Source organism: Heloderma suspectum, chromosome 3, assembly GCF_057233095.1.
Source record: "Heloderma suspectum isolate Gila_16-S chromosome 3, 16-S_ref, whole genome shotgun sequence".
Classification (NCBI taxonomy): domain Eukaryota; kingdom Metazoa; phylum Chordata; class Lepidosauria; order Squamata; family Helodermatidae; genus Heloderma; species Heloderma suspectum.
The window spans coordinates 118806282-118821310 of record NC_139460.1 but is presented as its reverse complement, the minus strand read 5'-3'; the positions used below and the strand labels follow the sequence as shown (position 1 = coordinate 118821310).

The window sequence follows — 15029 nt, the reverse complement described above, 5'->3', positions numbered from 1 at the left end:
TCCGGAACATCCGCCCAAGGTAAGGCTTGTCCCGGGGGGAATCTGCGGGGGGGGGCGGGAGGGTGGCAGGCCGTTCCGCCATGGATTTCGGGGGGCCGAATGCCAGTGCATTTCGCCTCGCTGAAATCCGTGGCGGAATTCTCCACCATCCCTAGTTGAATCGCGACAGTGCGTTATCAACCTTTTACGGGAACAGAGCGACTACTTCTACCAAACGGCACACAGAGGTTTAACTATTGCAAGTCCAACATTGCTTTTGCAATATACGGCAATGATCCTTCCTTAGTATACAACCTGAGTAATGCATTACATGGAGAGGCATCCCCCCGTGAGTGTGCAAAACCAGGCTCACGAAAATGCGCTCACGCTTTAGCGCCCCCACCCCAGTCTTACCAGGGAGAGGTGGTGATTCCTAAGGAAGGTTGTCCCATGTGAGATTCTGCAGGTTGCTAAAAGCCACTTTTCTCCCTCCTGTTTCTAACTCAAGTAGCCTTTTAGAAGTCGCTGAGTCGTGTTTGTCCGGTGAAATTATATCTTTTGGAATAGGTCTTGCATTCCTACTTCTGCTGGGATGCTTGCCCAAGTTTTCAGATTGCAGGTTGAATTTCCCTCTGAACAATATGTTTATCTTAGGGTATGTTTCTTTAGCAACACAGAAAGTACATAGTGTTCCTTTAAGAATTTAAACCATAGATATGCCATAGTGACCCTATGTCTCAGCATAACCAGGAAGTCAGGATTTTTTTTACCTTCTCCCTTAGCTCCAGGGCAAGATGGCTCCCAGGCACTGGGAGGCATACTGGCTGGGCCCTGAAGTACACGGTCTCCTGCAGTTAATCTGTGATAGTGGATGGGTTTGCAGGCTGGTGCCTAGCACCTGCCTGCAAATCATCCACATTTATAGGTGGATTGCCTGGGAGATGGCTGCTTCTGGGTATGAGCGGACTGCCCTCAAGTGCTACTGAAAATTTAAAATTTTGAGGGGAGCCTTCTACTAGGCCCTGGAGCACCATGGGGAGGGCCCACCCCAATGCTGCCCAGCCAGCCTTCTTCTGTGAACTGCTAGAACTCTGGGTGCTAACTGGGCAGCCCAGCCCACACTTCTGGAGACCTCAGGGTAAGTACAGGTTCTACTAATACTAACAGTAATGAGGGCAAGGCTAAGAAATTATCCTGGAGGGACATGTGGCTGGTCAGAGGAGACAGGGGGGATAGTGCAAATAGCAGCACTTGCTGCAATATTTGGAATAAGAATTGCAGTAATACTGGGCAGGAGGGCCACCCCAGCAATAGGGAAGGAGAAAACTGCCAGCAAGAGTAAGACTGGAAAGTTGGGGGGGGGGAATAGAAATGTGTGGCACATGTTGTCTACTTGGCTGCACTGACAGACCACTTGTGCCTGATTTTACATCCTCTTCATTCTCCAGCATGCATAGACTGGGCCGCAGGAGGAGGAGGAGAGGAAGTAGCAGCCACTGCCAGGTAGCTCTCTGGGGGTAAAACCTGTGTGCCATCACTATGCCCACCCCCCACTTGACCGCCCAATGTCAGGACACTTCCCTGTCTTTGTGCTGTCGCCCCACAGCCCTGGCCCAACTGCATCAGGGCAGGTGACGGGTCCCCCCTCCGCTGCTGCTGCCGCCACACCACCAGGAAGAGGAAGAGGAGTTCCCACCGCTGCCTCTGCCCTCACCCATTCCTGCACAGGAGGGTCAGCCAGTTGCTCGAGGAGGAGGCCCCCACCCTGTGCTGCAACATGACCAGGAGGGCTACCCGGCTACAGTAGCCACCACAGGGCTCCTGCGCAGAAGCCTCGAGAATGTTCTTGAGATCCCAGCTGAACATGAGTGCGGTGGATGCAGTTCTGCTTTCTAAAGCAATGTTGAGAAGCCCATGCACTAACCTTTCTTCCTTCCACCTTCTCCCTAGTGACCACTGTGGCAGGATGGGTGGAGGCCCTAGAGCACCAGAGACGGCGGCGGCAGCAGCAGCATCCAGAGGCTGGCTGGAGGAGACCACATCAGCCAGGCACGGGGAGAGCCCAGTGTGGGCACGCAACCCTGGGGCCTGCACAGCCAGCCACACACACCCTCCACCACTGCCCCCTTGAGGCGCATGCCACCTCCTCTCCCTCCCTGTGTAAATATTTTTTAATGTTAATACCCACTCCCTATGTATATAGCCCCCCTCTCCCCCAATTGCAATTTTCCTGTATTCCCCTCAATTGGTTTTGTTTGGCCAAACCCCTGTCCCAAACAAAATCAACCCGCCCCTCATTTCTCCAGACTCCACCCCCACCTCCCCAAATTGTATTTCGAAAACCATAATATTTTATTTATTTAACAATAACAAAGAAAAATGTCTTGAACTATTTCCTGCCTTCCCACATGTTTTCTGGTGTAGGCCAGGATGGGATGGGACAGGGTGGCTATGGGGAGAAAAAGTTGCGGGTGGTTACAGTGAGAACTTCTTTGGCTTCCTCACCTGGCACTGTTCCCTCTGGCAGGGAAGAGTGGCCCCCTTGGGGGTGGATGCCTGCTGTGGGGGTCCTGTGGCTGCAGCTGCAGGTAGATGATGGGGTGGCTGGAGAACAGGGGAAGCCAGGGTGTCAGAGAATGCTTCCTCCTCCTCTACCTTCAAAGCACAGGTCAGGGGTCACATCCTCTGTGTTGGCCTGACCACACCCTACCCCTCCTTTCCGCAGCTCCCCCACTGCAGCCCTCATCTGGGTGGGAATTGGGGCTTGGGCTGAGGTGGGGGGGAAGGTCCTTCCCTGGGGGTAAGACTGCAGCCAGGGTGGGACTTGAGGCTTGGACTGGGGTGTGAGGGAAAGGGCCTTCCCTGGGGTTAAAGCAGCAGCCTGGATGGGTTGCTTCACCCAGCGGTGTTCCCTCTGGTGGGGCAGAGTGGCCTTCTTGGGGATAGATGCCTGCTGTGGGGGTTGTGACTGCGGCTGCAGGTAGATGGTGGAGTGGCTGGAGAACAGGGGAAACTGGGGTGAGAGAGATTGTGCCATCCTCCTCTACCTCAAAGCACAGGTTGGGGGTCACATACTCTGTGTCGGGCTAAACGCGCCCTGGCCCTCCCTTCTGCAGCTCTCCAACTAGTGCCCCCACCAGCATTTCAAGCAGGTCTGACTGCCTGTTGATTGCTGCCAGGAGTGCACATCGGTTTCTCCTGCACTCTTCACCATCTTCACGTTGGTCCCTCCAACGCACCTCCTCATCTGCTGCTGCTTTCTCATTTTTGCACACGAGGGACGAACGTCCGTTCATTCTCCATGGAGGTGTGCTGTAGCAGCCAATTGATGTCAAACGAGGAAGAGTGTCCAGTCCTCTGATTCCTGGCCATTGCTAGCCATGTTGCGGGTGACAGTCTGGCTGTGTAGTTTGGGATGCCAGGGTCTGGAAAAGGAGGAGAAACAGAGAGTGTCAGTGTCTTCCCATGTAGTTCTTCCAATGGGTTCATGGCTTGGGAGAGGGTCTTCCCCTGGGGTACGGCAGCAGCCTGAGTGGGAACTGGGGTTTGGGCTGAAGCGGGGGGGAGGGCCTTCCCTTGGGTTAAGGGAGAGGTCTGGGTGGGAACTGGGGCTTGGGCTGAGGCAGGGGTTGGGGGAGGGAAGGGTCTCCAGTGTACTCAAGCGAGAAAGTTAGTCTTCCTTGGAAGAAGGGTTGGAGTTACGCACCACAACCAGAGCTGGAAGCATGGAAAGGTGGCTGGGGACAAATCAGACAACACAGCCCACAGAGAAGTACCCACAGAAATTACAAGGTATCCAGGCATGCAGGGATACACATGCCCACAAAGAGGAAGCTACACAGAGACACATCATCTTCCCCCTTGCCCTATGGCTTCCATTCTATGTGTAGTTACATGACAGTGAGCCTCACTGAATTTTGTCAAAGTTACTTCTCCTTAGACCTACTTAGGAAGGCTCCATATAAATACACACACACATTCTACACTTTCGCCAGACTATGGAAACACACCCAGAAAGCTACTTCTTGAAGAGTCCAGACTTTTAACAAAAGGGGATGGGTGGAGGACAGGGAATCATATCACTAATACTAAGGCTCATTACAACGATGATAATACCAGCAATAACTGTAACAACTGCAAAAATGAAATGCATTCTCCTCTGCCCCACCCCCACACCATTTAACATGTGTACTGTCCATTTGGGGGCATGTCCAATCTGGCTCCTCATAGCAAACCTAGAAATGGCTAGCAAGCACAAGCACGGGGGGCAGACACACACACACTCGCTGGCACTGGGGCTCTCTTTGGGCTACCGGGGAGCTCACCTGGGTGGCCCTGTCTCTTTGAGCTGGACCCATCAGCATTCGCTGGGGCATGATCATCTTCGGCCTCACCCACGTCTGTGGCTGAAGAGGATGATGTAGCAGTTGTGGGACATAAAGGCGGTTAAAGCAGTGGTGGGAGGGTTGCATTGCCAAAGGGGCACCTGTGTCACATGAAGGTCAGTGCCTCGGAGTGCTGCGGAATGTCCAAGCAGAGGCCATGGGCATCCACTCACCTTGTGGTTGATCAGGCCGAGTCTCCTCCTCCACAGAGTCTGCTATTCCTGCATGTAAGCCAAGACAGAAATGAGCAGTGGCAGGCTTACACAGGTTGGGGGGTGGGGGCGCAGGCAAGATGTTGGGTAGGAGTACTCACCCATATTTTCCTCTACTGGGGCCAGGTATTCCTCTGCATTAACAGTCTGGAGGTCATGAGTGAAGAGCTCCTCCGATCCTTTGGGCTGTGGTGCTAGCGAAGCAGCTGGCGTGTGGTGAATGGTGATGCTCCAGCAGACATGCTTGAGATGTATTGTAGCTTCCCCTCTAAGGATGCTATGGAGCACCTTATAGAAGGGGCAAGTTCCTGCATCGCTCCCAGAGCGGGAGTTGTGTGTCACCACCCTTCTATATTCCAACCGCAGCGCTATGGTCTTTGTTCTGCACTCAACTGCGCTGCGTCTGTGCCCCCGGAGGGTCATTTGGCAGGCTATGTGCTCATAGGAATCTATGTTCTGGTGACTGGAGCGAAGCTGCTCCTGGACCTTCTGCTCCCCCCATATGTCCAGTAGATCCATCACTTCCTCGTACTTCCATGACACCCCATGCCCCTTGCTGGCAGACTCTGCCAAAGGCATGAAACATGGGGTGCTTACACCAGCCCTGGGGGAGAAAGAAGTGGCATTGTTAGAGTCATTAACCCTAGGGGACTGTAGTCTTTGGGGAGGCGCTATGAATTCTGGAAATTTCCTGAAGAGAGGAATTCTCCTGCTCCTTCTATTGCTGTAGGAAAGTGGGGGAGAATTTGGGCAGTGTAAAGTGGTGCCACAGTTTCTCTGTATGTTCTAAAGGCACAGGCGCTAGTGCTCTCTAGCCCCTTAGAATGCAATAATACAAGTATGTAATTCTGGATCACATTAAGGCGCATATGCAACATCCAGAAGAAGCACTTTCGCACTTTAACAAATAGATGGACTTAGAACAATGAAATCATAATTTCGGGGTCCCAGGGCTTCATATGCATGCAATATTGATTCAAACATTGTGAATACAAGGCGGGATTCATAGGTGCCTAGTCCCACTGCAAGGGACTCGGATACTGCTTGCCTGAAGAAGTGGGAGTAGTTATTTCGTGTTCACGATAGGTCGCTAATGCACTATTTTGCCTTAGCATCTTAGCATGGAATAATATAAAATCAACTATGATGTTTGCGGCCCTGTTTTGTGGGTCGCCACTGTTTTTTAGGTCTATAGGATTTCTGAAAAAAACAAAGGAATATTAGGAGTGGATCTTAGTCACATGGATGATAGGCACCCAAGTTCTGGAGAACCAACTGCTTACATGAGATAAACCTGAGTTTCAGGCTGTAGTAGGAGTACTTGGAGTACTTGCTTGCCCGCAATAGCATGGTAATGCACACTTTTGATCTAGCACTTAATTTCAATGTTTTTTTAAAAGTTGGTTGCTCAGCATCCAGCTCCAAAATGACAGTGAACCTTCTGGAAAAGAGGGAGGGCAAGGGTTGGAGAAAACACCCCTTGAACAGGGTCAGTGAGGTCATGGCCAGGTGAGAGACACACCCCCATGGGCAGGGCTATGGTACCGAAGCAAGTACAGGAGATGGAACACACCTCAACAGAAGCATAGCCAGCGCATTTGGCACCCCGAAATCCATGGCGGAACGAAGCCCCCTGCCCCCCCCGCCCCACGAAATGGGCCCGGAACAGAGCCTACCTTGGTCGGCCATTCCGATGCTCCTCAAATGGCGCCGGCATCTGCAGCTGCCATTCGCGCATCTTTCGAATGGCCGTGATAGGCTTCGTAAATACTTACGTAGCCTATCACGGCTAACGCAGGGACGCCATCTGTATCCCTGAGGAGGCTGTGATAGGCTACGTAAATATTTACATAGCCTATCACGGCAAAAAAAGGGAACACAAATGGCAGCGGCTAAGGCGGCCGCCATTTGCGTTCCCTTTTTCACCGTGATAGGCTACGTAAATATTTACATAGCCTATCACAGCTAAAGCAGGAACACAAATGGCGTAGGGGACGCAAATATTTGCTATGTAAATATTTACATAGCCTATCACGGGCCCGCGTAGGGACGCAAATGGCGTCCCCTAGACAGGACGCCATTTGCGTCTGCACCAGCCCCGCAGCGGCTGGAGGCCCTGCTGTGGGTTGGCCTGGCCGGCAGCTCCGCAGCCTGGCCACGGAGCGGAGCCAGCCGGGCAGGATTCTGGGAGGGAGGAACGGATCGCCTCCCCCCACCTGCGGAACCGGATGGAGCCAGGTAAGCGGGGTTTCGTACACCCCTAAGCATAGCTGAGCAAAAGTAAAGAGGAAAAGTCGTACTATAACCAGTCTCAGAAGAACCAGTTTTTCCGCAATAAGCTCCAGGGTGGCCGTGATGTCATGTATCCCTAACAACCTCCACACACAACCGGTTCGGAGTAAACCACTCATGGAAACATGCCCCTGGTCAGCGTAAAGTATTTTTTAAGCTTCATTGATATCAGTGGAAGAGTTGGCCATGTGCTTACTTCTTTTGCATTGAAACAATGGGGCTCTGAAGTGCTCAGAAGTGCTCATTTTGTGATGTGGATTCCCTTATCTTTAATCTCTGGATCTTCATTCTTCTATCAAGTCCAATTTACAGGATCAAATGATATGTATTTGGTCTCAGATTTATTCAGGATAGTCTACTGAGATAAAGTCTTACTGCCTCATTGTCTGGCAAGTTCAGATAACTTCTTGAATAACATTTGCAAATCTGTATAGCTTGTATAATGTGAAAATGAAAACACTTTTTAGTATTTCTATGGTGGAGATGTAGTGTTTAAGTTTAGAACTTTCATAATTTTGACTGGCCGTTAATAAAAACTTTTAGGCTTGCTAACTAAAAATGTAAACTAGTTAGATGACTCAGAGAAATGATGGCTACATATTACCTCCTGCCAGGGCCAGTCCAAGACATTTTGCTGCCTGAGGCAAATGGGAGATGACGCCCTCTCCCATTCCATGTACAAAAGCTGACTGGATTGTTTTTTCAACACTGACAATGGAACAGCATCCTCCACTGCACCTGAAGGTTAGCTTAGAGGAGCCAAGGCAGGTCGCTTGGTACTCAGTTCTCCCCTCTGGTGCCTTGCAGCCACCTCCCAGCATCTGCCACCTGAGGCGACCTCCTCACCCTGCCTAATGGTAGGGCTGGCCCTACCTCCAGTATCGGATGCAGTACACCTCTCAATACCAGTTGCTGGGGAACACAAGCAGGAAGGTGCTACTATACTCATATCCTGTTTGTGACCACCTTGAGTGCAAAGGTGGGGTTCAAATCAAATCAAATCAAAAAATAAATAATTAGGTATCTGGCCACTGTGGGAACAGAATGCTGGACTACACAGGCCTTTGGTCTCATCCAGCAGGGTTCTTCTTGTGCTCTTAAAAAGTTATTAGGGAGGGGCGTGATGGGGAAGATCAGAAAGCTTCAAATGTCTCTCTTCTTTATTTAGCATAATTTGGATTTTAGTACACTGAATAAGAAAAAATTGGCACATTTAAGAATTGCTTTGTGGAAGGAGACCAATAGAGAGAGCATGCAGGATTCAAAGTCAGCTACATGTCAAAAGTCTTAGCATGCAGACTGTCTAGATGGGCACAACGGTGGTCCAATAACTAAACACAGACCTACTCCATGTACTCAGCCTGTTCCATGTGAGGTGCTTCGTGGAAGTCATTGCTGTTCTATGAAAAACACACACCCAAAAACAGATATTATCCAGTATGAATTCTCTGAACTTGCTATTATTCTCTTAGATCTCCAACCTATTTAGGATACTGCTCCATTGTACCCTGATTAAGTTCACCAGTTAAGGCTGCAATCTTAAAGTCATCTACTAGGGAATAAGTCCCATTGAACAGTGGAACTTACTTCTGAGTAAACATGTATATGATTGCACTGCACAAATGGGTTTTTTTGCCCATCTATAAGGATGTAATGATTTTCCTGGAAACAATTCATGTGTTTGCAAATAAGGAGATGAGGGGAATGAATCGTTTAGAAATTCACTATGCGAGTCAGTGCTATGGCAGGATTTCTTTAAAATGCAATTGTTTCCAGTGAAGCACATGCTAATGAATACGGTGCAGTATCTACTGTCTTTATAACATGACTGTATGTCACACAAAATTGCATAGTGTTCTAATTGTGGGAGAAGGAAGAGGAGATTGAAAGGTCAAGTCAGCGTAGTTGTGTAACTTTGCAATGCAAGTTTGTATCACATGTTGCTTTGTGGAGCTTAGATTGCATTAGACGTGGGAGGGATTCTGCCTCTGGTTTCTTTTCTTTTGACTCAGCTGACAGAATGTGCACCTGTGACAGTGCGAAGCAATGGAGGTTTGAAAAGGACAATTCAGAGCTCCGCTTCACCGTATATAGTCAGTCAAAAGTATCCGCAAATTTAAAAAAAGTACTGAGAAAGAGGAAAAGGGAGTGGTGGTGGTGGAGAACTGCTCTTGCATGGCAGTGCCCAGCAAAATGGCCCCTTGCACCTGTTCCCCGCCCCATGTCTCCCTCCTCCTCCTTTCATTCCCTGCTCTTTCCTCAGTGACAGCAGCAGTGAGGGGCTGTTATGCTAGGCATCCATGCAACAGCAAGGCAGAATGGAAGAGGGTATTGGGGGGGGGATATTCCTGCCCACAAATCTGCTCCTTCACAGATGTAAGGGCACACAGGAAGAACATGATTGCCCCTCCCCCACAATTTAATTGGTGGATTTGATCCACCACCAAGGATAACAGGAAATGGTGGACAGACCCACTTCCCCCCCCCCCGGTAGAGCCACACATTACCTGCCCCCACCCCAGCCAAGAGATTGGCTGTTGCAGAAGTTCCACAACTGAAGCCACTCCCATCAGGACAGGTAACAAAATCGCAATGACAGCACACGCACACACACACACACACACACACACACACACAGAACATAGCCTGCAAGTAAACTGCAAGATGCCCAAAAACTGTTATAAAAGCAATTTTGGGAATTCCAGGATATAAGGGATGAAATAGCATGAGGAAAACAGACTAGGACATGCACGGCATGCCACACATGTGAGCCAGGCATTACAATGACAGAAAAAACTCTCTTGTGTAGGTCAGCCCAAAGACGTTGGAACCAGAGCAACAACAAAAACAGCCTGATGTGATTCCAAGCCTGCTGATTCTGCTTTGTGAACAGTACTCACAGTGCTGAAAACTATTCCCGCTCTGCAAATGAAAATAATCAGATCTTCAAAGACACCGTAAGCCTCCTGTGTTATCCCACCTGAAAGAAACCTGAAACATTCACTCCATGCTCAGCTTTCCTTCCCAGGGAAGGGAAATCCCCACCCCCACCCCACCCTCAGGAAAGCAGAACAAACAACAAAAACAGAACTGGGAAGACTTGCACTTAAACTCTCATTATGTGATAGCAGCATTATGCTTCAAACTTTGTTACATAATCTAGTTTACTGCAGTGCTGGTGGAGAAATATCTTTAACACTTCAGGCAAGGAGTGAGGTATAGCAAGCCACAGATGTTTGTCTAGGTTATTACTTTGAATGTGCAAAGATGGCTACAGAACCATTTTAATATTTTTGTGCAGCTTTTAAAAGTTGCCATTTTGTTTGGGGGTTCATGCTGAGGCTGAGCAGATGTCATGTTAAAGATAACAAGCTAATGTATAGCATCCAAAATGTTCTATTTGACCACTCATATGATGGTCAGTGATAACAGTGGTGCTAAAACTACCCTTGTTATCTATGTATTTTTGTTTCTTCCTTTGAAGAATGTAACCCACTGCATAGGGCAGTGAATTTAGAAGTCCAGCATAGGATGCACATGTTGGGATTTTGCAACACAGCATATCTTCTTGCTCACTCTAATTCACAGTCGTTTGTATCCCAGAATATTACCGGTAATAGAAAGACCCCCTTTTTAGCATATTTTAACAGGCAAAATATCTAGTCAATGAGAATAATTCCATCCTTCTCAGTGTAACCTTCAGCAGTTTATCAGGTGAGGTAGAGTTGTGATTTGCCATGGAAATGAGTGGCTAAATGCACATTCCTTAACACTTATTTCAGCAGCTGTCAAGTTAAGCCAGTGAGTGGCTTTCTGTGTGCTACTTACGTCGTATTTTATCTTCACTGATACCATGTTTCCATTAACCTCTCACTTAGCTGAAATCCCCACTAGGCCTAATAGAAATATATTACTGTATGAAATAAAAACAAGTCATTAAAACAGAGACTGATTGTCAACTTAGTTTTAATCCTTGTTCAATATACATTTCTCATAAGGGTGGCAATGATAACTTCTTATCTTCCTAAGTGCATTAATTTAAAAGAGGATTTTAAAGAAATCTATTCTACAAGTCAGATAATTGTGTCAATTTATTTTCCCTAAAGACTATGATAATGAAAGTTACTTAATTACTATTGTCGGTATACTCAATCTATTTCTCAAATATATTTGTCAAGTGTTTATTAATTAGGGTTCACTGAATGCATGACCTATAATAAAAATGGAGAATAAATGGCATGTTCCGTATTATGTATGGCTGGGTTTATATTGAATTCCCATAGATCTAAAGGCCCCATTACATATTACAAAAAGCAGCATTGAGTCTTTTATTCAAACAAAGTGTCTGTTCAGTCTCTTTTACAAAAAATAAATATTAAAATCCAAATCTAAAATACATGTCTATGTAATAGTTAAAATCACATACAAATTTTTGTTGCACGGTTCTCTCCCCCACAACCCTTCTCATATGTCCTTTAGGTCAATTATTCAAAAAATAATAATCAGTGGCATTTGTTTTTGTTCTAGCTTCTCAACAGATATTTTGTGAGTGCCTTCACTCTCTCAGATTATCTGTACTGGAACTTCCCATTCACCCACTTCAGTGCTTTTTAGGCTGAAATCCTATTCCCACTTACCTGGGAGTAAGTCTCATTGAACGCAATGAGGCTTAATTCTAAAGCAGGTATGATATGGCCTGAGAAAATTTTATACGAACATGACTCAGAGAATGCAGATATTGTTGCTTGCACCAATCCTATTGTTCATGTTTGATGTGCAGAATGCTTGGGATATCAAAGTGGGCTGATCTTAGGACATGTGACTTGAAAAAATTAGAAGCAGCATGCTGAAACACAGTCTCTTAACACACACAATTTCTCTGTCCTATACATATTCCTTGATCTTTGGGCACACAGCCTACAATTCAAAGTCATGCATGTGCTACGGACTGTAAGAATGTTATATTTGGATGTTGTTGATCCAGTAGCACTACCAATCAGAAGGCATTATCCAGCAATTCCATCTTTTTTTTCTTAATGGATTGTCTGTGGATGCAAGAAGCAGTGAGAAAACACAGAAGGGTTATGAGTGGAAGATGTTGTCGTCTGGACTCTCCCATAACATTCTGACCCGGTTTAAACAATCAAAATAGCCCATGCATGACTGTGGCACATGCTGGCGTGTGCTGGGAGGAATTTGTGTATTCAACGTCCAGCCATGGCTTGTCATGTCATGCAAACCTGGATGGTAGGGGTTGTGTGGGGTTAAACATGCCACAGCCAGGCATTGAATATTCCAAATGGCCACTGGCATGCGCCACATTCCACTGTGGCTTAAATAAGCCACATGGGCTATTTTGATTTGATTAACTTAAATAAGCCACAGAGGGCTGTTTGATCATGCGAACTGGCCCATTGTGAATGCGAATAAGTGATGGTGTCATAAAAGCCTACGAAGCATCCCAGATTTCAATGCCTTTCCTAGTTATGAGGCTTGCTAGCTCAGAATGTCTCATCACAATATATCAACCTAAAACTATGTCACAGAGATTATTATTATTATTAATTATTATTATTATTAAATTCATTAATCACCCATCTGGCTGGTCACCCAGCCACTCTGGGTGATGTACAACATACAATAAACCAGTTTAAAACAATACAATTCTACAGTAAAAACATTTTCTAAAATACCCTAACCCACCCCAAATGCCAGATGTTGTGAAGATAACATAAGGATACTGGAACTCTGAACCCTTACAATAGGAGCAGGAAAATTATCTAAGTAAAACAGTAACGCCCCATTTTAGAAAGTGATCTATTTTCTGTTCTTGCCACCTTTTTATACTTGCATGATCTCCATGCATCTACAGAGCCACAAACATCACTGTCTCCCACACAAGTAAAATCAGGTCTCCTCTCCTATTCACTGGTGATGCTCAATGCAAACCAATCAGTTTACTTAAGCTAATAATTCAGATATTCTATTAACTGAACTGAAAGTTATCATGACACTTAGTTTAATTCAAAACTATTATTGGGAACCAATCAATCTCCCAGGATAATTAATGTGCAGACATGCTAAATTTCTGTCTTTCATGAATACACATACAAAACAAGAAATATGCTCAGTGTGTAGGTTTTGACTTAGTCTAATTGTGAAGCTATTTTCCTCCATATTCTGCAACAGATTATTTTTCAATATTAATAGTTATTATTCTTGAACTGTGCTTATTAAATTATTTTGCAAAATTATTTTGTCAACTTTACAGGCAACAATGAAGTTGATTCTCACTTAAAACAAAAAACTTATTTATGTACATCTATCATTTTAAAGCTCAAATATTTTGGCCACCTAGTGCGGAGAGAGAACTCACTGGAAAAAAAACCCTGATGCTGGGAAAGATTGAAGGCAAAGGGAGAAGGGGACAGCAGAGGATGAGATGGCTAGATAGCATCACCGATGCAATGAATATGAACTTGAGCACACTCCGGGAGAGAGCGCAGGACAGGAAGGCCTGTCGTGCTATGGTCCATGGGGTCACGAAGATTCGAACATGACTTAACGACTGAACAACAACATCATTTTAAAGAATAATTCATGCTTTTTCTGCAGTAAGTGTTAATAGATCTGGCCCCAATCAAGCTATAGCTGTGGGCAACAAAACATGCATAACAACTGATAGTCCTGGATGGGAATGTATCCTCCTCCACATCAAAGACTACATTGAGTTAGTTCAGCAGGGCCTGCATGAGCATTGTAAAGCTGAAGAGAAAGTACATCTGCATTTATATTGGCTACTCACATGGAAGCTGCTTACACATGTGGTCTCTCTTGTTGGATTCAGGCACTTGCGCATAAGTATGTGCAAGACAGAGTATAATCTGAAAGAGACCTAAGTGTCAAAGCTAAAGGAAACCAAGCCAACCATGCAAGAAATCCTTGGTAATTTTAATTATGTAAGCTTGTCTCAGTCCTACAGGTTTCTTTAAAAAACAGGATTGGATATTGTTTTGTTTTATAAATGTGGTGACCATCTATGCCCTTTGTAATCCAAGCTGTACACAAAGGTTTCTTTCTGAAGAGTATGAATATCGTTCACATTTGTTATATTTCCATCTTAGTAAACTAGCCTTCTCCAAATTCTTTTGATTTCTCTTCTCCAGGGAAAGATCTCAGGGGAGAGACAAGCCAGAGATTGGGGTAAGACATCACACTAAACAACTCAGGGTTTTTTAGCTGCTTTCTCTGACAGGAGGAGCCAAGCAAGAGCAATCGAACTAAGGTGACTAGATCACTGGCTCATTTGCAACAACCCAGGGTTTAAAAAAACTCTGTGTTGTTGTTGTGTATAAACCAGGCCATACCTCTGAAAGTTTCCAAAATGACAACGGCATCATAATTAGAGTCTGATTCAGACCTTTCTTGAAAAATTGAAACCCCAGGATGACACTAGTGTAAACTGGCATTGAATAAGCCCCCTTAAAAATGGCAGCTGCCAACAAAGAAAGTATAAATTGATAGGAATGTATACCTATATAAAATTGGCTCTTTATACAATGCACATACAAAAATGTTGGAATAAGTCTGTATTAAATTTATTTATTTACTTAGTTATTTACAGTATTTGTATACCACTCCATATCCACCAGATTTTGGAGTGGCGAACACAAGAGATAAAACAGTAAAGAGATAAAAGGATTAAAACACCGGATTAAAATTATGGTATTTCCAGTAGAAAACATGACTGGTCAATTAAGGAATGCTTCCTGGAACAGTGCTGTTTTCAGGAGGCACCAGAAACAGCACAGTGTTGGTGTTTCTGGTGCCTCCTGTGGCGCCAGCACAGTGTTAGTGTCCTTGTTCCAGGCGTGGCAGCTGATTGGCTCCAGCAGGAAACTTTGGTAAGCCATGGTTTCTCAACCTTGAAGGGCAGGGGCAGGGAATTCCAAAGAAAGGGGGCTGCCACACTGAAGGCTCTTCTCCTGGTGGTCTCCAGTTGGGCCCTAGGTCCATGTGGAATCACCAACAGCAAGCCCTCTGATGACCTCAGTGACTGGGCAGGTTGGTAAGGGAGAAGGTGCTGTCTCAGGTATCCTGGACCCAAGTTGTTTAGAGCTTTGTACACTAATACTATAGCCTTAAACCTGGCCCGGTAGCG

The 15029-nt window shown here is 46.1% G+C and overlaps 1 protein-coding gene and 1 long non-coding RNA gene across 2 annotated transcripts in view; one reads left to right on the top strand and one right to left on the bottom strand.

Annotated features, from left to right (window-relative positions):
- Positions 1-728: 728 nt before the first annotated feature.
- Positions 729-2373, top strand: LOC146350117 (uncharacterized). Its single transcript, XR_014789189.1, has 3 exons — positions 729-1117; positions 1428-1482; positions 1930-2373. It is a non-coding gene; the product is annotated as an uncharacterized LOC146350117 (long non-coding RNA).
- Positions 2316-15029, bottom strand: part of LOC146350116 (myb/SANT-like DNA-binding domain-containing protein 7) — a 48739-nt gene continuing 36025 nt past the window's right edge. The window contains exons 2-4 of the mRNA XM_084844275.1: positions 4678-5180; positions 4305-4585; positions 2316-3404 (exon numbers count right to left, since the gene is read on the bottom strand). Coding sequence (XP_084700401.1) covers positions 4482-4585; positions 4678-5180 — 607 coding nt within the window. The 3' untranslated portion in view covers positions 2316-3404; positions 4305-4481. The remainder of the gene's footprint in view (positions 3405-4304; positions 4586-4677; positions 5181-15029) is intronic.